At 40.1% G+C, this 25,211-nt stretch overlaps 1 protein-coding gene across 2 annotated transcripts in view; it reads right to left on the reverse strand.

The window, feature by feature from the left end:
* The window catches only part of LOC137273683 (GTPase-activating Rap/Ran-GAP domain-like protein 3), a 105,399-nt gene that overhangs the window by 6,894 nt on the left and 73,294 nt on the right, over positions 1–25,211 (reverse strand). For both annotated transcript variants that reach the window (XM_067806480.1, XM_067806479.1), the window contains exons 6-27: positions 25,049–25,113; positions 24,735–24,825; positions 24,057–24,132; positions 21,502–21,600; positions 20,981–21,084; positions 20,322–20,433; positions 18,217–18,262; positions 17,822–17,928; positions 17,255–17,370; positions 14,115–14,219; positions 13,291–13,374; positions 12,855–12,918; positions 11,981–12,028; positions 11,346–11,444; positions 10,464–10,577; positions 8,888–9,051; positions 6,722–6,874; positions 5,849–5,915; positions 4,227–4,307; positions 2,380–2,498; positions 1,786–1,885; positions 583–797 (exon numbers count right to left, since the gene is read on the reverse strand). In XM_067806480.1, coding sequence (XP_067662581.1) covers positions 583–797; positions 1,786–1,885; positions 2,380–2,498; positions 4,227–4,307; positions 5,849–5,915; positions 6,722–6,874; positions 8,888–9,051; positions 10,464–10,577; positions 11,346–11,444; positions 11,981–12,028; positions 12,855–12,918; positions 13,291–13,374; positions 14,115–14,219; positions 17,255–17,370; positions 17,822–17,928; positions 18,217–18,262; positions 20,322–20,433; positions 20,981–21,084; positions 21,502–21,600; positions 24,057–24,132; positions 24,735–24,825; positions 25,049–25,113 — 2,229 coding nt within the window. The remainder of the gene's footprint in view (positions 1–582; positions 798–1,785; positions 1,886–2,379; positions 2,499–4,226; positions 4,308–5,848; positions 5,916–6,721; positions 6,875–8,887; positions 9,052–10,463; positions 10,578–11,345; positions 11,445–11,980; positions 12,029–12,854; positions 12,919–13,290; positions 13,375–14,114; positions 14,220–17,254; positions 17,371–17,821; positions 17,929–18,216; positions 18,263–20,321; positions 20,434–20,980; positions 21,085–21,501; positions 21,601–24,056; positions 24,133–24,734; positions 24,826–25,048; positions 25,114–25,211) is intronic.

The following is a 25,211-nucleotide window of genomic DNA, read 5'->3' on the forward strand; positions in this document are numbered from 1 at the left end:
TACATTGGGAAAGGCTACTTCAGTGCTGTGTTATAACACTGACGAAAGCTTTTTCAGCTTGTTATTACAAAGGGGAGTAGTTATTACAATAAGGAAAGCTCTTTCAGAATAGTGCAATTACAATAGGGGAAGCCCTTTCAGAATAGTGTTATTAAAATAAGGGAAGCTCTTTTTGAATAGCGTTATTGCAAGGGCTATTCAAAAACTGTGTTAATACACTTGGAAAAAGATTATATTTTCAACACGTTTTGCCGTACTTGTTGACAGCATGACAGACAAGTTTGTTTGTTTTTTTTATAAAACCGTGTTAAAAGACTAATACATGTAGCAATGTAAATCACCATAAAGGCCGTGTTACAACTCCATTTAACCCACCCTTAGGTTATCGAATGTTACCTTACCATTATGGTCATTCTTTCGAGAGGAATAATTGGATATATAATGCCTCATTGTGTAATGAGTCAATATGCGAAATAGATCGCCTTTATAAGAACACGGTTTAACGATCAATGTCTGCAATAGTGAATCATCCTAACTACTTTAAATGTATGATCCAAGTACAACATGAAGGCCAATGCTCACTTTCTCCGACGGTAGACTTGAATGTTGCCTTTTCGTTCGGATAAGTGGACTTCGTTTGGGAATGCCAGGAGAGCGTTCACCATTGCTGACGATAGGGGCCAGAAGCGTGGATTGTTGAGGTGTTGTCGTGGCGGTCACTACGCGATCAGTGGTCATCTGTCCAGCCAGACAGGTCAACGGGATCTTATAGATGTTCATCGCAGGGCCGGTCTTCGCTGCAATTGTTTGAGAAGCTATGATCGAGCACGTTGGCAGTGAAAATATTTGTTTCATCATGTGAGTGAGTTTAGTTTTACACCGATTTTTGCAATATCCCAGCAATATCACGGCAAGGAACACCAAAACATGGGCTTCACACATTGTACAAATGTGGGGAATCGAACCCGTGCTTTAGACGTGATGGACGAGCGCTTTAATGACTAGGCTAACCCACCGCTTGTTCATCACGTAATCTCGTAAACCTTTCGTCGACGCGAGAGACGCCATATTCATACAAGAAACATGTCACCAGATCTGTGATATGTCTTCTCATGTGATTAAGTAGTCCCATGATAAACCACATGCATTAGGAGTGGCAACCATTGTTTGATAGCAATATCGTCCCATGCATAAATCCATTACATGTTTTAATATACTGCATTATCTACCGTGAAGCACGTGTTCGATATTAACTATACTGAATAAAACGAATAAGAGATCGTAAATATTCTAAGGAAGTTTATGTGTGGACGTTTCGCTGAATGCAAGCGCTATATGAAAATGTTGCAGGGTTCTTAGCGGCTTTAGCTCAGTAAATATGTTATCTTCAATGTAGCCTTATGTTAGAATACCTTGAAATATTTCCGTATTTATCAAGTAATCATCGTGAGATTTAATTGAAAATTCCACCATATGAACACAATCACATCTAAATTTAAGGAAGTTCGTTCTTCTTTGATCATATTCTATACGGGCAAAATCAAGGATTATACGGTCGCTTCTGGCATTGTACATTCCAAGCACGATAAAAATTATTCAATTTCTTGTCTATCTTTGAGTGGATGAGTCCAGCAATATAACACCCGGGAACACTAGAAATGGGCTTCACACAATGTACCCATGTGGAGAATCTAAATCGGGTTATCGAGTAATAAGCGAAAGCTTTAACCACTGAGCTACTCCATCACCCTGTTTAATCTTAATGTGACCATTAAGAAGACTCACAAGAAGGAGAAGGTGGAGGGGAGAAGGAATTCTCCTTCTCTCTACACTTCTCTGTCGGTGTATTCGTCATAGCCGCCGACGAGGCAAAGTAGATATCACACTGAAACAGAAGAAATATTTTAGTACGATATAGTATTTGTGTCTGGCATGGTATTCGTTGCAGTTTTCGATACTACTCGTCACAATATTGTAAAACATCCCCAGTTCTAGTGTGTAGCATTCGTGTTAGTAAACTATAGCATACGTTACAATAAAAAAGAGCATTCGTGATGATGCATCAGTGCATGTATCAATATTACTTTGTTTTTTTCTGGTAACACGCTAATAATCCGTGGTAGTTCGCAAGGGAATCGATGGCAATGCTCATACGTAATAATATAAAAGGCAATATGCTATTTAAGTATCAGTGGCATTAACCAACACCCCCACACCCCACCCCTCCGAATCCGCCTATAAATGTCCGTAGTGGAATCGGGTAATCATTCTCAATGACTTGTTTGAAGCCTGTCAACGTATCACAATTGCGTAGACTGATGTTCGTGACGTCAAATCACTGGATTATACGGCGTTCAACAAACAAACAATTGTGCATACCTTTGATGTTATGAGCGTGAGGTCCGGCATGGTCATGGTATGAACGAGATTTCCGTTGATGATGAGGCGGATTTCAATAGTGTCAGGGGTGAAGGCCATTATATACGGAAAGGCACAAACTGAAAATAATACGCATTTGTAAATTTATTACACAGAGTTAAGAATGCTCCTAAAGCGTTGCTCAAATATGCATCAGCTTCATCGATTCAAAGGATGCTTCATGTTACAGATATATTCAGCAACCATCGACGTATATTTTGTATATGAATGTAATGAGTGAATGAGTTTACTTTGACGCTGCAGTATCAGGGAAACTCCAACAGGTGGAATTGTCGTTAGCGTATCCCACTGGTCGGCTCGTGACCAGTGTAACCATTAATACGCCAGCTTATTTTTTAAAATTGAGCCCGGTGTATTTTCAATAGCGGATTTCCACAAGGGAAATATACTTTTGGTTGAAACGTGTTTGCAAGTAATGGTGATAGTTTTATGACTTTAAAAATTTTTGTTAGAGTATAGTTGAGGTGTGTGAAAAGTTTGACATATCGCCATTGAAATACTGCAGTTCGTTTTTAGAGTGTTTCTAGTTATTGCGCTGAAACCTTCTTTCAAATACACCTTTGAATTTTAAGGGGGAAATCGGCCATTTTGGTGAAAGGTGTTTGCAAGTAACTGTGATAGGTTTATGCTTTCAGAAAAAAATATGTTAGGGTGTATTTGATGTGAAAAATATGACACATCGCCAACTGGTCTGATCTGCTACTGATGCTTGTGGTGCTTGGGTGTTCTAAGTCGCCTTCCCTTCCTGCTGGTCTTAGCATTTGACAAAACTAGATAGATGGTTACACAGCTCTGTGATAGGTTAAAAACCTTCTGTTCTTCAGGGGTGTCTGACATGGTCAGTTAACATTCTGTTAATGCCCATGTCATTCCCCACATTCAATAAGATAATTAAATTAATTGCTAATGTCTCAATTAGATTCTTACAATAACACATGTGTTCTAGCAGGAATAATCTACCTGTTAGAGTCTTCGTGGTTCAAGCGACAGTTTTGCGTTCTTTAACAAGTTTGGGGAGGGATGGCCGTGGTGTATTATTTATTCTTTTATTCATTCACATACGTATTTCTTTCTTTTGATCTTTTCCTATATATTTTTTCATCCGTTCACATATAATTCTTGCTCTTAATTCTTGCCATCATTCTTTCATTCATTCATTGGAAAATCCCGACTGATGCAATAAACTGACTGAAGTAAAGTTAAACTCAGCCGCAGTTGTCCTGGGAACGAACCAAGCCACAGTGTGCTTTGGGACAGGCCGAGGCAAATAAATACAAACGGTAAAGAAAGCAAGCAAGTGACCTATCCCTGTTGTAGGTTATCCCTGGCAACATTCAAGCCATTGTCCCGAAGGGGGAACCAGAAATGAGCTTCACACAATGTATCCATGTGGGAAATGGGGTCTTTGGGGTGACGAACGATCGTTTTAACCACCCGTCTATCCCATTTCCAATTCATGAACGTAACCAAGAAAAGTTAGACATTATTGTTTTTATTATTCAGTCAAACCTGGCTTTACATAGACATGTTACCAATAATATCCCACCGCATTTGCATTGCGTATGTGTGTTGTAGTGCTCAAACTGATAAATCTTTAATGTGATATGTGGTTTTATAAACAATGAAACAATTTTAAACATGAAACTTCAGTGCAAGAGAATAACTCGTCGTTAAGGAGATTATTTTGTCCATGAGTAAAACAGGTTTTCAACTTTTAGTGAATTAACCACGGAAAAGTTGGTGATGAAATCAGGTGCTCGTGGTCATTATCTTATTTATCGCCTTACCTATAGAGAGGGGCTCTGAATTCCAGTGGAAGTCGAAATCATGACACTGTTCTTCCTTCAGTTTCTGGAAGTGGCTGACATCTGGAATAGCATTACACCAAACATTTGTAGAATTGGGCATACATGCATGTTTCACGTGGAACTAAGGCTATAACAGTAAACGGGATCGCATTAATCACGGTAAGAATTAACACTTCAAGTTTCACGCCTATCATAATATCATATTTAGAGACTAATTTGGATTTGGATTTAGATGGAAAAAATATCTTTTAACCAGAAGAGGATGTGGTTTGTTGGATGTTTATTTAAGCATCACTCAGATGTATTCCAGCCATATGCCGGCGGTCATTTCAAGACGGGGCTAGACAATCCAGTGATTAACATCATGAACATCAATTTCCGCGGTTGGAACACCATGACACGTAACATATGTCATATTTGGGATTTCACTTTCTTAGTATGACACGTGTCAACCAACTAAATGAGCCTGACTACGTTTGTCGCCTCTAACTACAAGTATTGTTTGCTGAAGACCAATTCTAACCCGGTTCCTCACGGGTACAGGGGGCGGTGTCCTTTGACCTTCGGAATTAATCTTATATACAACCACCATACAGTGTATGCCTATGTACGTAGCTCAAATGTACCGGTAACACACAACATTGTATACTTGAAGGGGATCAAACCCGGGTCTTACTTAATACGTAGGCGCGAACGCTTTAACCACAAGGCCACCTACTCACCTTACTAATTAATCAGTTGGACTAAACAGTAGCTTTACTCAATAACAGGCACACATAAATTTGACAGTAAAATAAGACTCAAGTTCTCAGCTTCGTGAAATGTGGGGTGAATGGTTTCAATATCTGACGCATCAGTGACAAATATGATCTCCCATTCCCATTTTCAACTTTTACCATGTGTTTTTCAGAAAAACAATTCACTTTCACTTTCATGGCTGTGAAAGGTTTCTTTGTTATATTGAACTAATCAATTCCCCCAAAGATACAGAATCTTGTTTTAAATGTTTTAGCGCTTTCGAAATATCTCCCTGCTGTTATCAACAAACTGATCCGGTGTCAATATGTTTCACGCGATGGCAAATTCAATATCCCTTCCAGAAGGAGTTGGCAATGTCAATAACCCAAAGAACAAGCATCTCATATTTGAGATTATGTCTGTACAACGCAACGGTTTTAATCTAATGTTAATGTTTGTAAAACTCGTGGTCATTACACTGACGGATGATTGATGCATGGAATTATCTTCTTCATGCACTGAAAATACGCCAAATTCTCTGACATCAAGTGCACACGTTAAGATGTAAAACAATAATTATACTTCTTAAAACACAAACGTTTACTGTTCATGATCGATGTTAAAGAGGCCATTGAAAGACTGTGCTTGTACATTACCGTTTGACTGCATTCAGTCTCTGAAGGCATTTTACGTTAAAAGAGGAAATAGTTTAGACCCTCTCTTGGAAAAGAAAACAGTGTCACTAAACTCTGTGTATGTTATGCTGATAGAGCACTTTGAGCCATCTCTTGTGCTTTCTGTTAAGAACATTCACCAGTGTTGGGGGATTGAAGTTTAAAATACAAGGTATTTTGGAAACATACGGTTGTAGCATAAGATGAGTTCAGCTTCATCATCCTCGTAGATGTCAATCGCCGCAACTAAATTCACCTGTAACAAAGACACTCACAGTCATCGAGCAATATCCTAAGAGAGACAGATCCAATGTAACACCAGGACACAATCAGTCGTAATTGGTCCCTATTTGTCCAGGAACTTGAGGGTACTGAAACGGTGGCAATAGGTATAATTGTTACGCTCGCCTCGTGTTAGGTGATGTTAGAATTTGTTACCGCACACAGCAATATTCCAGCTATGGCCCAGGTCTGTAAATAATCGAGCAAACAATCCAGTGGTCAATATTATTAGCATCGATATCCGCAATAGGGATAGAAATGCCATCTGTCAACCAAATCAGCGATCCTGACCACCCCATCTCGTTTGTCGCCACTTTCGACAAGCATGGGTTACTGATGATCAATTATAACCCGATTCCTCAAGGCTGGCTTCCTCGTGTAATGAACAGGTAGTGTCTGAAGTAGCGTCCATCATAACCATTTACCTGCACACGTTTCACTGTTGTGTGTGCCAATGCTCAGATGTAACTGCCTCGGCGCCCTTCTTTATTGAGGCAGTTATCTCAGCCGTCACGTCATCATAATACAGACCTTGAGTCGAAATCCCTGGTATTGTCGAATATTAAAGACAATACCGTGCCCAAATTAAGACCAAATCAGGACTCCGAGTATTCCAGTCCCATTAACAACGAACACAATATTTTTTGCAGTCTTTAAAACAACTGTTTGTATTTTCTTCATATGAACCTTCCACATTATCAAATGATTTATGGCTAACATTCCATGGCGAATCTAAAGTACCTAGTCCTCGGCAGGTGCTTGGGTATGATTGAGACGTACCTTGTTCGATTCCACATGGTACAGCTGCAAGGTGTCGCCATTCTTCTCATTGATGAGATCATACTGGTTCTTGTATCCAATGCAGATGTGGTTATCTCCCTTCATACCGTCAATCAACGTTATCATGCTCGGAACTTCAAAAGCTTGTAATTCCTATTAAAAAAAGAAAAAGAAGAAAAAAACCAGTAAGATATTGCTGAGCAAATCTCACAAATATTGCAATTAGCTTAATGTTGGACCAACTTCGGAGTAACGTTACATTGTTGTCAAAACTGTGTGTTGAAAGCACCCATGCAAGGTTATAGTCCTGGTCGCTTAGAAAGTATTTAACGCCGCCGATGCGTTATCTTAATATGGTCGGCAGGCCCGGGGGTGATGTGGACAGTGCATGTGCATATCCTTAGGAAGAACGGTAACACGCCCGCAGTCAGTATTATCATACGGGAGACGCCAGGATTCGACGACCCATTAACGGGTCCTCTCCTGTCAAGTGTGTACAGCGACGCCTTAGGCTAAAAGACCGGTCATACACTGTTATCTACCCTGAGCAAATCTGAACACTGGTTATATGTGTACAAACTCATGAAAATCTCATTACTAACATACCAGTAAATTCGTGTATCGCATGAGATGTGTGTTCAAACACTAACATGTGCAGTTTCGTTATCAGACGTGTTGTTATTACTGGCGAACTTAAATACGATCAGTAATTATTTAGTTTTGTCCTCGAGGAAAATCGATTTCCGGATTTGGCAGCCATGGCATAAAACGCTTTGCTCAATCCTTATTCATATTTATAAATCATAATATTAGTTTACAAACAATTTTGGAAATTGGATCACTGTATATAATTATCGACAGATTATGGTTGTATATCCTTCTTGTTCACAGAGTCGTTTTGTGGCTGTCCTTTAACGCCGCAGGCATTGATCGTAGAAAGTGTTTACCAGAGCCTCCTTGGCGTCTGTTTATCCATCATTGACTTCACTGTCTCCCTGATGAAATTACGGTAACAGAGTTACTTTTCTATCGCTCCAAACAGGCAGCAGCTAAGCGAATCTTTGGAGGATATAAAAATACAAGCTGACATATTGGTTTTCCCAAAGGAATAGTCTCGTGACTAAAGCGGTGCTATGTCACGCTGGACTGGATTTTCATGATTTCTTTTGTCTTATGTCAGTCGAGATATGGCGGAGTGTTCCTAAAACGACGCTAACGTCATCTCGTTCACTCATTTTTATCCGTGACGTACAAAATAGGAGATACGAGAGTTTCTAGATAACTTTTTGCAGCTATATTTTACACCATTATTTTTTATCTTTCAGTGAGTGAGTGAGTTTAGTTTCACGCCGCTTTTAGCAATATTCCAGCAACATCACGGTGGACACCGGAAATGTGATTCACGCATTGTGTCCACGTGGGGAATCGAACCCTGATTTTCCCAGCGAACGCCTTAACCACAAGGCTGCCCAACCGCGCCCAGTATCATTGAATGGTGGTTTTCAGATAATAGATGGTGAGGGCTGGACTTAGTCAGTGTTACTGTATATTTTCTCATTACACTCAACAACCCGTTCGTCAGGTTTTTGTCAATTTTTACAGAACGTTGACGCCAGAAAGTAACTGTCCACCCATACTTATTCTGCTGGATAAACTGATATTCACAGTTCACTCCCGCCGTCTCATTCATCACCGAAACCGTCCCCACTTAATACACAGCCCACCTGGCCACCCTACCACTACCACACATGCGCACACACGCACGCATGCATACCCGCCAGACACACTCTCACTCACTTACTCAGACAGGCACACGTGCGCACATACACTCACTCACTGTTCAAACACAAACACAAACACACACACGTACACACACACACACGCACACACACACACACACACGCACACATACACACACTCACAATATCAGTATATTATTTCAACACCTTTCATACACCCAGAGAGCCGACTTGTACTTGAACTCCTGACCCAAGCAACGTTGTGGATAAATCCTATTTAACATCACCTCAGACGATCCATTTCGATCACCCATTCGGCTTCCCAGATGCCCGGGAAATCACTTGTAATAGGATGACGGCGCATGTGTACTTTACCAGCGTCAACAGTAGCGGTAATCGTATTAGGTCTGGTACAGCAAGAACATACCCTGATGAAGGTGAAGCCATCTATCGTGTCAAGGTCAACGGAAGGGCACCAGGCGGACCAGGCAGCAGAGTGCTTCCAGTGAAATACTAACAGTCGCTTGGCAACTGCAACCACCATCCGGAGATGACTACCCCCGGGCTTGCTGAGCGAGTAAAGATGGCACCCTGGGGAAAACACAATAGGCATTAGTATAAAGATGTAAAGGCAGGTACGTGAGATAACAGTTGGACTGCAGCTGATGTAACGTATTGACGTATCAGCGTACGCGATTTCAGGGCTTGAGAGCATATAATAGATTTAAGGACAATCGAAATGATTTTATACTGGGCGAGTGATATCATGTTAGTTGGTGCGTTAAAAGGATTGTGAGGCATATCATCGGATTGTGGGTGAATGTCAGGGATTGGGTGAATGTCAGGGATTGAGGCGAATATCATTTGATTGTGAGCGATTTCAAGGAAATACGTTGGATGATATTGTGATGATCTCAAGTTATTGTGATGGATGTAATCGTGTTCCGGGTGATTGCGGAGGATTGTGGTGGATGTCTTGGGATTGTGGGTGATTTCAATGGATTTTAGCGGATAGCATTGTACCGTGATCGTTTCAAGGGATTGTGACTGATATTGGATCGTGGGCGATTTCAAGGGGCTGTGAGGACAATGTTGTATTGTGGGTGAATTCGAGGGATGAATGTATAAGGGACAGTATATTATATCTATAAAAGGTCACATATGATTCCATATCGTTTGCTAAGGTCTTGATAAATGTTAATAAGTTCATATGTGGTTCATGAATCTGGCTTGGTATTGGCACAGGAGTATGTGAAAAACGAGATTCGCGATATACTCGGATTGTAATCGATAAAATATATTTGAAGCTACACGGGTGTATGGCGTATTGGAGATTGTCAGTTTTAGTAATAGTGTTAAAACGCAATTAAAGGTATCACATGGTCATAATGACAACATGCAATAAACTGATGATGATCACAGCAATTTTCAAAAACATCCTCATGGATTGAAAGGATTTTTTTATGTTATGAGCGAGTTGTGTGCGTGTCACTAACACATTCAATGAAATCAGCTCAAGTGAAAGCTCGTTAAGAAAATTGATCTTCATCACTCCGTGCTTGTCCAGGATTAGGGTACCTCTGGGAAGCACCTGTAAGCGTAGGCTCCGATCCACAAAGTGTTCGTAATGTTACGATAGATCGTAACTATATAGTTTATCATATGCTTACGAATGACGGAGAGCTACGGGTAAATGTGGATCGGGCTCCTGGCATATACTGTGCATGTACTATTCACTATCGTTCATAACACAAAGATTTTGGTTAGACTGGTGTTCAACAACTCATGAAAGTCGTGAGACACAACTAACGGGGTCGGGTGGTCATGTTCACTGACTTGGTTGACACATGTCTTCGTATCCCAGTTATGTAGATCGATGATGCTGATACCAATCACTTGATCGTGTGGTGCAGACTCGAGTATTTACATACCACCTCGCATAGCTGAAATATAGCTGAGTGCGGCGTTAAACAAGAAAACAAGCAAACAAATTTCAGTTTTACCTTTTGTTCTCTCCAGCTTGTGTTCACGACATTCAGACTTCGTGCGCGTGATGGATTCGTTCTGTTCACCCTCAAAATCCGTTAGGCGAAAAACGTTGATTTTTCCGTCTTTGCCTGAGGAACGAAATCCAATATAAATGTTTATGCTTCTGAATGATCTGCAGGTTTCTTCAAACTTAACAACACATCGAGTGTCTCCTGGTGTTTTAACTACCGTGTGATTCTCTCACATAGAATAGAATACGTAGAGTGGTAATTTATTTTGCCTTTATGGTAAATGGTTACGGTGTGTAGAGAATAATTAAATAGTTAAATAACATGTGATACAGCAGCGGAAGCATGTAGCCCACAAACACTGTACATCCTGTTAATCCGGACTATGATTTTCTTTAGGATTTGTTAGTCATGGATATGGAGTTATTTCCCTTCGCATTTTTGGACCTGGACCTTGATTTTCGAAGTTCTCCTTGCGCTAAGATAGTTGTATATGCAATACATTAACTTACGACTATCGTAGCGCTAAATGAGCCTCGAAAATCTAAGCCCTCCTACGTAAGGAATAACTGGGCTCGCACTATTAGGGTGTCCGGATTAATATGTCCGGAATAGCTGGTGTAATTATACACAGGTACATGACTAAATATGACATCAGGAAGATAATATTGAGAGTTGTTTCAACTGATACTAGAGCCGACGGACACATTTCAGAATGTTAAAAAATATATATATATATACGATATATATGCACACGAGACTTGATGAAAGTATCGATTTCCTCGAGATTATGCTCTGTTGTTCACGGATTATTTTTACAAGTATTTTCCAAGTGAATAGGCATATAATTCGTGTAGTGATTGCATGTCCACGTCAAACGTTCAATACCTTTCTCGGTCCTCATGATAAGTAGCCCATGAGCTTCTACAACACTTAGTTGCCGGACAGAAACTGTCTTCTCAAAGATGATGCGTGGTTGAAGCCCCTCTGAAATATTCAATATACAAAACAATGAATATGACGTCACACTGTTTAGATCATATGTGTATTAATGATTCTGAATATTTCTCTCCGCAATTTATTATGCGAATGCTGAATCACCTTTTAATATGAATAAATCGATTATTCGTCATTTGATATGATCACGAAATACGCAAACACTAAACACGTAATACCACGGATCAAGACTGAGACTGAACGTAATGTTCAGCGCTCGGGTAAATAGGTAATAACAGAATATTAGGCTGCACATTCATACACACCTCTTCTTAATTTCAGTGATTTGAGGAAGTTGTCATTAGTGAGCTTTTGTTGGGATTCGTTTGTTTTGGATCCACTTTCCTAAGGAACTGCGTTGCATTTACAAGACATTTTGCTTTGCAGATTGATCACAGGAAACACATTCGTGGCTGAACATATGTACACAAGGGGTTCTTAAGGAAACGTGTTAAGCCTTTTATGTGATCACGTCCGTGGACAGTTCGTGTCACATATGTGACACATTGACGGAACAAGATACACACCCTCCAGCACCATGATTCCCGATTCAGTGGAGATGATCAATTTGTCACCTACAAGACAGTGATTGACAGGTGTCAGTATTGCCATATACATATTAATGATCTACAAATAATACAACACAAAGACCTAGATATTAATGAGTTCGACAAACAAAGTTTAAAATTCATACAAACATATCTGCCAGTATTTGCTAAAAATTCACATTTAAACAAGCATTTCTAATCCATTGTTCAATTTCGCAGACCAGAGTCTAAACCTAATTCTCAACTAAGGTAAGTGTGATCGATCCTTTAGTCGATGATTCCATATTAATCAAGTCAATGTCTCCAAACTTGCGTATTTGTAACTTAAGTTCATAACTGTATACATTTATCATGTTGAAATGTAAAATTGTTCATTTTGATACAGTAACAAGTATTACGTCCATCCACACAAGTTGTCACTACAGGTAAACAATTCAAATACTAAAGACATTGAAATCCCGACCATGTATACTGTCTGCGCATTTGTACCAAGAAAGCGTATTGTTTCTTGAGTGTGTATAATATACGATTGTGTAGACTGTGCAGTAGGTCTGAGGGCTTTTGAGTAGCTGAAATATCTACGTTTCAGAAAACACTGACATAGGATAACGGAGAATTCAAATCTAATTTTAGATCATCGTAAATTGTTCCACAAGTGTTCCTCTAGTAAACAGTCATTTCAAAATTTTGAATCAGTTTAAATCTTAATTTTAAATAGTACTCTCTCCAGAAAAATAGGAATCACACGCCCAGTGAAGCGAGAAATTTGGAAAGAATGCATTTGAACGGAATTTTCATTATACTGATTTTCTCTGGTTTGAATCTGAAACATTTCAAACCCCCTTTCACTCACCCCACGAATCTCCACAGATGATGTGATGAGCAAACTCGCTGTAACACTTCTGGGGATCCCAGGGCTGAAACAAATGGTAAAATATATATTCCACAGCTGGGTTAAATTCCATCGTTGAATCTATTTTGGCAACCGTTTTGCTAATTAGTTGTAGCTTGATGCCGCGCTTTGCAATATTAAACGGATATCACGGCGCCTTGTGTAAATAATCCAGTCTGGGTCAAGCAATCAAGTGACTGACATAATGAACATCGATCTACGCAGTTTGGAAAAAGCTGAAATGTATAACTGTATAACTGCCTCTTACATCAAGCACATGCTGCCGGAGTTCACAGTCTTATCACCTTATTTGATGGTATGATAATAGATATAACATAACGTATATTTTTTCTCTGCATATTTCAGTAACACAGCGATATAAAAGCTGGGATCTCACCTCTCGCCGAAGTAGACTTGACAAACCGGATGTGATGAGACTTGTGGGAGCATCGCCTTTCTCGATTGTTTTCACTTTCAGACCCTGAGGTAAAAGCATGATATAAGAGGCACACATATTGCATGTTATTAACGACTCCTCATTCTTAATCACTTATTTCTATATGATGTGGGCTTCTCTGCTTGTTGATTAGCAACGCACACAACGATATAAATATCACTTGTATGAAGGCGGTCTGTCAATATACGGGAGTGATCCACGAAAACAGGGGTCAGAAAAATGACATCCCAGCATGTTTTATTCAAGCAATTCGTACATCAGTTTGCAAATTATCTGCCTCAGGACTACCCGTGAATGCTTTTCCAACTGCACACACGCACTATCGCAATTTCTAATATGACATTATCTACTGCCTGCAAATGAAACTTGTCACTTGACACAGGTCAAGATGAGTGAGTGAATTGCGTTTTTCGCCGCTTTAAGCAATACTCCAGCAATATCACGGTGGGAAACGCCAGATTTGGACTTCAGACATTTTATCCATGTGGGAAATTGAACCTGGGCCTTCCGCGAGATGAGCGAACGCTTTAACCACTAGACTACCTCAGCGCCCCTAAGTCACGGATGAAGCTTACATGACAGATTAAGATCATGTCACATATGCAGGTCACATCGCAGACCTATCATGTGTCTCAGACAAAGAGACAGGCTGCTGCTAAATGTCATATCAGATGTAGATAAACTGTATCACCACATCAACTTGTAGTCCTAGACAAGTTCGGTATCGTGATAGTCCAGCCAGAAGTCTGACCGGAAGTACCTACTTGACCAACAAGCACGAATTCAGCTCTACGTGCGTCCTCCTTCCGGCGCGAGCCGTGGACGTCCTGGATGACGTCACTGAATGCCCTTCGATACAGCATATTATTCTGTTGACAAGAAATGACAATTCTGAGAACCTGGACAGTGATACGAAAACAACGAACGACATGACAATCCTGGCACGGAAGCCCTCCCTTGAGCGCTGCACATACTTCAGTAAGTTCACTTAAAGGGCAGGAGACACTTGAGAATGCACCGGTTGAAGAGTCAAGAATGTGTCTTAGTTGAGTACTCTACATGTAGATTACTTTGGTTTTGAAGTGAACAGAAAATGAAAGTTGCGATAGTTTACAAATACACAAACAGTGGTCGCAAATGTAGAAGTCAGGACAATGTGTGTTCTTGATATATTGTCAGTTGCCATAAGTGTGCCGTGGTTGTTTAATTAAAGCCGAAATTATATCGACTGGAATAAAACATTTCACACCATGAGTTCGATCCACTTTCTATATTCCCATCCCACAAACCGTCAACAGTTATAGTTTATAAAAGAATATATTTTAAGCCTAATAAATGGAAGATGTTTTGGGAAATATTATAGAAGTGGGCACAGCATACCAAATCCCATAAAAGATATTCGCAACACATTTAATATTCTTGACATATTTTTGCTCACTATAGAACTAATCTATGGATTTGAAGTGTCCTTTTGAAGACTACTGGTAATGAGAGTGCATTCGATTTTTTTATTACATTCAGTTGCAGACTCAGATAAAGAAAAAAATATGACATTAAGACAAAAACACTGGCTGGGTTCATCTGACTAATTAAATTTAACAATTAAAATGATTTATTAAGTTAGCTTTGGCTTCTGATGTGCCATTTGCGCAACTTAAGTCTGTGAATCAACTCTCATGGTGACGCATAGCGGGAATCACAATACGAGTTGTAATTATAACTGGTGTTCCATGGGGAAATGTAAAAACAATATTTTTAAAAGTCATGGAAATTAGGTGCCAAAGTTGTGACATTTTAGCAGTCTCTATTATCGTTGAGATGTGTGGCCGTGAGTTTTTATCGGATTAATTTGTAGGAAGTGTGATTGAATTTGACAATTCCAATGAGAATTCAATTAATAATAAAACAGTTTCTTTAAGCATGATGCACATGGACACGAAGCGAAACTAGGATATATCAGAAAAACGTAAACTGACGGACAAAAAAGGTATGATAAAGAATATTGGAATGGACGAAAACGTTATCAAACCGTGACTATTATCAAGAAATTCAGACTATTATGATAAAAAAACAAACAAACAAAAAACAAAAACAAAAACAACAACAAAAAACAAAACAAAACAAAACAAAAACCATGGAGCGGGTGAGCAAATGATGCGACTTAGCACGGATACAGTGCTGATACATCGATCTGAAAACATCATCATTCAGAATCTCAAATCTCAAATCTCAAAATAGGTTTCAGCTTCACCGAACGAGCGCAACTCTAGCAGCAAGCTACTGAGTATAAGACAAGGGTGGCCATAAATATATGCAGTTAGAGCTCACCCGCGAAAGAATAAATCCGTTAATTTCGGATTAACTGGATTCCTTTATTTTGTGTCGTTAAACCTTGCTGCTCCATAACATTCACTGAGCATAATGACGGACAGTCTTCGAATATTGGCAATGATGGACGCGAGTTTTGTAATTCGGATCCTCAACAGAAAGGTCAAAAACAGACTTGTCAATAAGAGCCCCGTAATGATCAGAGACAGTTACATCATCCTTTAGACAGTAAGCTGCGTGGCCTTATCACCAGCCACCTCAAACAAAACAGTATGCCGCGTGAGTTATCACCAGCCACCTCAAATAAATATCTGTTTGGTTTGGAAACAGTCAGCTAAGTGGAGAGAGAGATGGCGATTTCAACACTATTAGTCTCCATGACAATGGGAGAATAGAAGAGGAGCAGATCTGACCCCGGTGCAGTCTGTAAATGACGATGACGTTGGCGAGTGTATGGAGTGTGCGTTGCCATGGGCTAGTTGATGTAGTGTAATACTACTTAATCCGCTGGCAACGTCTCCATCTAACATCTTCACGTTTATCATCTTCTACTGATACGCGAGAGCACTCGCCAGTATCACATTTCATGTTAGAGGAATTATGCTTCAAGTTCTTAAGACTTTCTAAATATTCTAATCGAGCTTGCAGATGTCGAAAACAATTCATTTGTAATGGCTCGGTCTATCTGAACACCATATCGCCATTACAGAACCACTGAAAGGGTAACATGTTCAGTCGGAGTGGCACTTTCATGCACATGCTTGCCTTAATCATAGTTGTACATTGATAAATGGTCTGCCACGTATTTGCATTACTCGTAGAGGTACATTGACGCCTTATCTCTAGCGTTATATAAATACACGCGGTCTATCGGATACGGGCATTAGTCAATACGGTACATCAACAAAACTTACCAAAATGTCTGTCACATGCTAGCATTAGCTTTATCGGTATATATACACACATTTGTCGTAGCTGTATATAACGGGATGGCATGAATCTTCGTGGTACACGATCACGTAGTCTCTATCACAGATGACATACGTCATAATGGTCGACGGCATCGGTTCGGTACCATGCGGCAGTCTGACATCAGTTCTCTACATCAGGCTTAAACTATCAGTAACGGTCAACTGAAATCCGCTCTATATAACAGGCTAGTAAGTCAGCTACACCACTGAGAATAAATAAAATAAGAGCACTACTTAAGTCTAGAATGACTTCGCATGTCTAGAATACCTCAGTTCTAAGCCTACACAAAGAGCTGTTAATGGCTCGATTTCCACTTGATAAGTAGATGAACAATATAATAGTTTTTGCGTAATCAAATATGATAACTGTGTTTCTATGGCTAAATGTCAGTTCAACAGCTGGCTTACATGAGCAACGTCAGTGCACCGGCACTAGCTCTCCATAACTGAATTCTAATAGTAATAGTAATTCATTGACCTCTCACTATAACAGGCTTACATAAGCAGCGATGGTTCATTGATAGTATTCTACAACCGTCATGAATAATTTATTAGTAGTTGTGGCGTATTCTAAACTAAACTAAACTAAACTAAAGTGTTGATACCTTGTTTGACTCGGACATGTAATCCTGGTACAGGTTCCGTATCAACATCTCCAGTGTCCTCTCCCTCTTTTGAGCAAACAGTGGGTTATTGACAGCAGCCTTTTCGCCGTTTATCACTGTAGAACAACACACATTATGCTTTATGGGACAATGAAATATCCTAAACAGCCATCTGAAAATATCACGTAATTTTGTTTTCACCATAAACCCGTCTTTGAACAATGCAACGACTTAAACAAGATGTGCATTTCCATTGCATATTAATAATTACTGACTTTTTGTAGTGTGTGAAAAATAAAAAAATAAATCAAATGCTTGTAGAAAAATGTTTTCTCTCCCACCAGTGTGTAAGCAAAATTATATTCATTCATTCATCCATTCATTCATTCATTCATTCAACTGCGATTTCAAGCAACCGAATACGACTGTTGTTCCAAAGTTGATTTTTTAAAAGTTTACAACATAAGGCCATAGTAAAGCATTCGAAATGTAATATATATGCACACGTAGTGTACGCAGGACTTATCTGACTGTTGTAAAAGGAATGGGGGGTTACACATTACGTACATTTCACGAGGAGGAAGTCTCTGAATTCCTGGTGGTTGTAGAAGACAGGAGGAGACGGAAGGGGAGGACCGAAAAGAGGAACTGACTCCTCCGAAAACACAGTTAGTCTGCAAACAGAAAGTATCAGTGACGGCTTGTCTCATTTTGATATATACATGTTTCTATATAGTGCAGTTGGCCTGCCAGCATACAGTAACAGTGACCGCTTGTATCATTCGATCTATCCATGTTTCTGGTTAGTGCATTTAGTCTGCCAACAGCATGTAACACAGGGACTATTTGTTCTATGTGTCCATTATTGTGGGTTAATAATTTCTTTTCCAAGGGGTATATATTTTACGAACATATAACGTAAAGGTAAGTATTTAAATATCCACTATACCCACGTAACTTACCTGTAACTATCGTTGTCTTTATTGTACATTACAACAGCAAAGATATCTGTTCAAGTCAAGGTACTTTGGATTCAATCTTGGAAAGCCATAGAAAGACTGTTCCAGGAAGTTCATTTGTCTTCTATTTAAGGCAATGTACAATAACGCAGCGGATGCCTTTCACTGGCCATGGAATTGTTTCTATGAATGTTTGCTTGTTTTAACGCCAGTCTTAGCAATATTTCAAATATATGGTGACCGACTGACGGTCACTGACATCAGTAGGGTCGATCTACACATATTATGATGAGATGCACCAGCAGGGGTGAGTACCCGATCCTGTTTGTTGTCTCTTGGGACAAACATGGGTAGCTGGAAAACCAGTATGACCGGAAACGTCACCGTTTCTCCATACTATTTAACAGCATACACTGTGTGTGCCAGGCTCGTCAGAGGTAAAAAAGTTGCTGAGCGTCAAAAAAAAAGTACCCGCACCTAGTTCAGGTTTTCAAAGGCTGTAAAATCGATATTTACCCAACAACACTAAATCCTCTCAATTGATTTTCCCTTTTTTGTAGGCAGAGCGTCGGCAATTCATCTAGCACAACGATTTAATGTTATTCCCGAAATTCAGTTTCGGAAATTCAAGTCCTCCAACTGTGAGATGAGTTGGTTGCCCATGATTGTTTGTGAAAAGTCATGACATGTACGCAGTAATCGTATTATTAAATCGGAAATGCTTCGCTGCTGTTGTCGGATGTGAACTGGTTTGTTTTCCCTGCGGCGTTAAGCAACGACAAACGTCACCATCAGATTAGACAGTGATAGATACACGGGAGGCCTCAGTGGATGTCACGAATTTCCATCGGGAAAAAACAGTCCAGCGTCTTACTACAACACAGAATCAGGAACCGGGCGTATTGTGCTGCACATGTTTGCTGTATTATGAAAATATCAAAATATGAATGATTATATTTGCTGAGTTACTTGTTATTAACGTCAGAATTAAACGTATAATTGTCAGATTTGTTGGGAAATAATGAAGTTATCGACACAAAAAGGCCTTAAATAGTGACAAGAACGACGTGTTTTCGATCTTCCCAGTTGCTGTTCATTTGATGTGTTCTACATTTCACATACAAGTGACGAACTGATCTTCAGTTACCCTTGCTTGTTGTTAGAACCGACAAGTAGGATCAGGTGGTCAGGCTCGTTTACGTGGTTGGCACATGTAATTGCAATGAGTGAGTTTAGCTTCATTCAGTTATATGGCTGCGCTCTGTAAATACTGCGTCAACAACGTCAACAACGCACAACCTTAATCATTTTAGCACAAAATCAATCTCAAAATTTGAATCTATTAACTCGTGACGTCACCTTTCACGAAAAAGGTATACAGTAAATCCTATCTAAGTCGGCATCTGTCCAATCCGGCAAGTGCTCAACACCGGCGCACAATCTCAGTCCAGTCCGTGGCTTGTACACTTATCACCCCCTCTACAGTCCGGCACATTGTCTCAACTTGATTGATTCGTCAGTCCCGATAAGTACCAGTGTAGACAGCTTCCACTGTATACCATCGCATCTATTTTCATAATAAAGTGAACACATTGCAGGGTATTTCCACACAAGTGGGCTAAACAAAGAGGTGTTTTTCGGTTGTGTTTCAGTACAAGAAATTAGGTCACACCTACTGCCAGACTACTTGCTCTTGATAAAATAACGGGCTTATATTGCAATGTTGCAATGCAGCCTGGTTCCCTTGGTCTGTTACACCTGCGCTAACGCTCCGACAGTGTCTGTTACACCTGCGCTAACGCTCCGAATTTGTCGGAGCGGTTGCGCAGGCGCAAAAGATCAAGGGAACCAGGCTGTGTTGCAATGTTGAATGAAGTTTTAATTGTGGTAATCATTTATAAGAAATGACTGAAATGAATTGTTGCGTTAATTAAGTTAAGGTAGGCTTTTTCAACACAGTCTCTGTGTGGTTATCCGGATCCCATACCCACATTGCACATTGAGAAATCTCACCTGGAAGCAGGCCATTTTCAACTACCGTGCGAAATTATGGCAACACGTTTAACGTGTGTGCCGATGTCAATGAAAGTGACCGAAGCGAAGGATACGTGTGAATCTTGTTTTCATCATGGAAGGCTTAAAACTGGGAACTTTATCCACATCTCCATCTATAAACACGATATTTACAATATCATTTCCTACATGGCGTTTCCGTTCAACCTGAAATGGAAAAAGACGTGTACACTTGGAACGGGAATAGAAAAAAATCCTTATGAGAGTCAAGGATAAAAATCACAATACCCGTTAGTGATGGCGTGTGTTTTGTTGAGTTCTTTTTGAGAAAAGTCGCGCAATATTTAATATCAGGCTCCCCATGATTAATTATCATATTTTGTTAAAACAGTGATTAATATTATAAGCAAGGACTTCGGGATGTATTAAGTCAAAAACAGACTTACAAGAGTCGAATATCTAGATATATGATGGTACCTATTTTTTGTTTTAAATAGGCCCTGAATTATCGCCATGTACGTTTATCTTACTACCGTTCGGCGTTCTGCACCTTATTCGGTTTAAAACAATATTTAAAGATATCTGTCATGTTTGCACTTAAAACAGAATAACAAGAGGAGGTTCCGAAATTGAAAGAATTACGTCCTTTTGTCGCCACGAAAATTGTTGCGTAATCTCATCTCAGGTTCACATCCGGTTGAACTACAAAAATGCTGTGTATCGCCTCACTCACTCGCTCGCTCCATAAACATACCTGTTGTTTGTTGTCTTTGGAATAAGGCAGCATTGTAGATATATGAAACATGATTTCATGTCCTTCATATATTGTATAAACACTTTCTTCACCGGTTGTATCGGCTGAAATTAATTCATCACCATCACTAAGGAGAAACTGACACGCACATGTACTCTATAAAAGTTCCATTCAGAATTTGTTTAACTCGATGGATTAACATAAGCAAATATTACTAATAAGTGATGGTTCATCTGTTAAAACATGTCATTGTAAATAGCGCTATGATTGCACTGAATCATGTGAAATCTGTCGTCATAAACAAATGTACATACAGTCAACTGTTCGCCACAACATTGCTAAAATAATCATACAACGGCGTAAAACTATTCTCATTCATACACTCATGGTCATCCCTAGGCTGCTACTGGTAACATGGATGAATATCTACACTGCTGCTATGTGATACTTTATATTAATCAAGAGATGAAACGTGTGACAATGAAACAGAGACACACCCCACGAATATGACATGTACTTACATTTCACGTCTAGACCCGCCTTGAACTTCTCCCATCCTTTCAAGGATATTCTGTCACCAAGAAGACTTATAAAATTCTCAAAGGAGTCACTCCCTTCCTCTGAAAATAGAAATCACAATGCTAAGTTTGTTCATGTGAATACTCATATCCGCGGTTGTTTTATTTTGTATCTTGCTACCCATGCTGGTATTTTTTCATCACTCATGCACGAGGCAATTTGTTGGTAGGGTCAGGTGCCTCTATGTATCTCGCGTCTAACGCCAAATCGCTCCCATGTATCCCCCACCATACGTCCCTTCTCTCGTCACGACATTCCTGTCACCCTTGACAGAAAACATCGCTTTTTTATCCGAATTCGTCTCGAGTTCCACATCGCGTCCGTCTGACTTGCCATGGGTTCCTTAACGCCTCACTTTCATATTCGTCCCTCTTTGTGTTATGCGCCTCTGGAGGCGTTGCTTCAACGTCTGGCACTGTTGTTTTTAACCTCTCCTTTGAGCGTCGCTTTAACGTCCATCTCTCCTATCACTGCGCGCCTCTAATATCATTACGTGTTTTTGTCGCGTCGCTTTCACATCCGACTGGGTGTCCTATCACGCGCCACCTCATCCCGTCGCTTTCACACACGACTGTCTATCCTATCACGCGCCTCATTGACGCGTCGCTTTCACACACGACTGTCTATCCTATCACGCGCCTCCTTGTCGCGTCGCTTTCACATACGACTGTGTATCCTATCACGCGCCTCCATATCGCGTCGCTTTCACATACGACTGCCTATACTTTCACGTGCCTCCTTATCGCGTAGCTTTCACATACGACTGTCTATCCTATCACGCGCCTCCTTATCGCACCGCTTTCACGTGTCTCTGATAGGCCTTATGCCGCTACGCGTCCCTTACCATCACGCGCCCCTTAACGCGTTGCATATCGCCCGTCTCTTATATTATCACTTGCCTCTAGACGTGTCACTTTCACGTACCCTTATCTTTCTTGCCAATCGCTCTTTGGCACGTCCGCCCAGATGATTGCTATGCGCGTTGTGACGCTTCGTTTTAATATATCCCAACAATAGTCCTTCAATACATCAGTCACCAGAACAATAGTCCTACAATACATCAGTCACCGGAAGTGGATCCATAACCTGTACCAGGGATTTACTTTTGATTCGTAGGATACACCGCACAGCTCTACTAAAACCAACATAAGACTTTAAACCACATCGCCACGTGTACACACAGGAGACGCTGTATTGGTCTACAAATGTCCTATTCCATGATAAAACAAAGCAACCTAATACAATCCCATAGTGACGATGATGCCATGATGAAATCCGATAGAACGCTTATCGATTTCCTGTGTTCTCCGGCTTGCTGGTATTTACAGAGTATTCCCTTGCCTGCATTGATTTCATTTACATTTATGCACACACAAGCATGTACGTGATTCAAAACAACGGTGTAAAAAATCATATGTCTGTCACAAGGCGGCTACGTGCAGCAAGCAATACACTCTAGCAGCTAAGGGGATGTTATCACGACTCACGACAATGCATGGCATCAATGGCGAATTCCAGCAGGCGAAACGTCAGAGGATTTTGTCGTTGTGAAGTACTTCAAGACGCCAAAGGCTTCCGTACAAAGGTATTATCAATGAAAGCCTGGGTGCGCCAAAATTATGTCGTAAACCTAACGAAATCAAATAATAGTTGTAAGTTATCACTACGTTTGGAGGAATGAGCGATTAAAGGCTTTCATCTTAGGCAAGTTCTGTAAATGACGGTGCCACCTGAAGCGCAAGACATGTTACCCTTTCCACACTGGTTTGGGTCTTCAGAGCTCCTTTTATATAATTTTAACAATTCTTCCCAGGAACAGGATTTTTTTTCTGAGGGGAGTAAAACCGACCAGACTCTTGCACAGACGTTCTCTACTTATACAGACTCTCTTGGACTCGCCTGTCAAATTCCAATACCGCTTCATCCATACGAGAAGGACCAATCGGCATCCAATAAACGTCTTTTTTGCCCTAATTATATATGCATCCTCTGACTGGATGTGCTGGAAACGTTACCATGCCGACGAGGGTAAAGGTCTGCTGTTCCCATTGATTATTCCTGTTTACCCGTTATGTTCACATAGCGGTTCAAATCTAACAACATCTCCCAAGGTTTCGATTAACTTCGTCAGGGACTCGAGAACGTTAATGCACATCTATTTACAGTGCATCTCTCAAGAGGAAGTGTCGTGACTATTGCTTCTCACATACAAGTTACAGGAGAGGAAATTTAGTTAATTTGACGGTACAGCGCCCCGTTGAAATTATTTTACACAATCGCTGTCGTCTGTGGGATACGAACGTGGATCACAGAAGTCCCAGCTCTTTGTGGGGGTGTGGGGTGTTTCGCTGAATTGCGCATAATACGTGGCGCATAATACCACAAAGAAACTGTCATATTTAGGGAATGTTCAATTTATATTGCTGCCTGTAGATGTTCCTTGTGTCTCGGTGCAGTATGATATTCCATATGGTATGATGACAATGAAGACACTTACCATTACTGTAGAATTCATCGTCAGTTGTCTGCCCCTCACGAACATACAGCACTCCGATCTTGAAGTTAACGGATCCCTGTGGTATAAAGCGGGTTCAGTAAGTACCGCCATCCTACATGTCAAACACGTGTAGGTGACAGAACATTAATACACAGTCATTAGTGCACATAAAGGGGTAGATGTCTGGGTGCCATCTTCTGTATTATGAAGAACACGACGTTCCCGAGTTCATCTTTACTCACTCATCACGTGATGAACATGTTTGGTGTATATATCCTTACTAATTCATCACACAATGAACTCTATGTTTTCTGAGTATATCCTTACTCCTTCATCATAAACGTGACGTTTCGTAATATATCCCTGTTCCTGCTGGTGAAGGTGTTAGAATTTACTCTGAAACGCTGTATTCGTGACTGCCCAGACACCCACTGGTTCCCCTCAACACCAATGCAAACCAACAACAGCGATGTTCATAATTTTGCCCATGTTAAGAACGGGGCATTAACTTTAGCTAACCAGTAGAAACAGAGTGTAATATCGCAACGTAAGATATTATCAAAAAAGACATTTATCGTTTAGGAGAACGTATTGGTGGGAGATCAACTATTATGAAACTGGCTTCATCGCCGCCTGGCATCAAACAATTGGAAAATGAAAGCGTCAGATTTAAGTTACCTCTTGTTCTTCGAGTACTAAAAGCTCCTTCTGAATATTTGGATCAAATATTTCTTTTGGCCCTTTTTCAAATTTGTGTAAGTCGAAGTGACTGAAAATGGAATCAACGTAAACATGTAGCAAAAATAATACGATTAAAAGAATTCATTAATCAATATTAATTATCGTCATATGTTGGTGTGTTTCAATTAATGATCATCAAAATACATATATGCTGATCTTGAACCTATATATATATATATATATGGAACGTTTACTTATTTAAGATCATAAATCTTAAAGAAACTTAATGTTGTAGCTAAATAAATATGTACCTCAAAATTCCTTTGACTGTTTGTGGTTTCCCTGGGTTATAAGGCAATGCGAGTTTCTTAGCACCCTGAAAAAGTAGAATATTAGTTGAATCATATGCAAATTATACTCAGCCAGACCCCAACAAGTATCGGTCTTCAGTAATCCATTGTTGTCTTATGAGGC

The sequence above is a fragment of the Haliotis asinina genome, chromosome 2 (assembly GCF_037392515.1).
Source record: "Haliotis asinina isolate JCU_RB_2024 chromosome 2, JCU_Hal_asi_v2, whole genome shotgun sequence".
NCBI classification, from domain to species: domain Eukaryota; kingdom Metazoa; phylum Mollusca; class Gastropoda; order Lepetellida; family Haliotidae; genus Haliotis; species Haliotis asinina.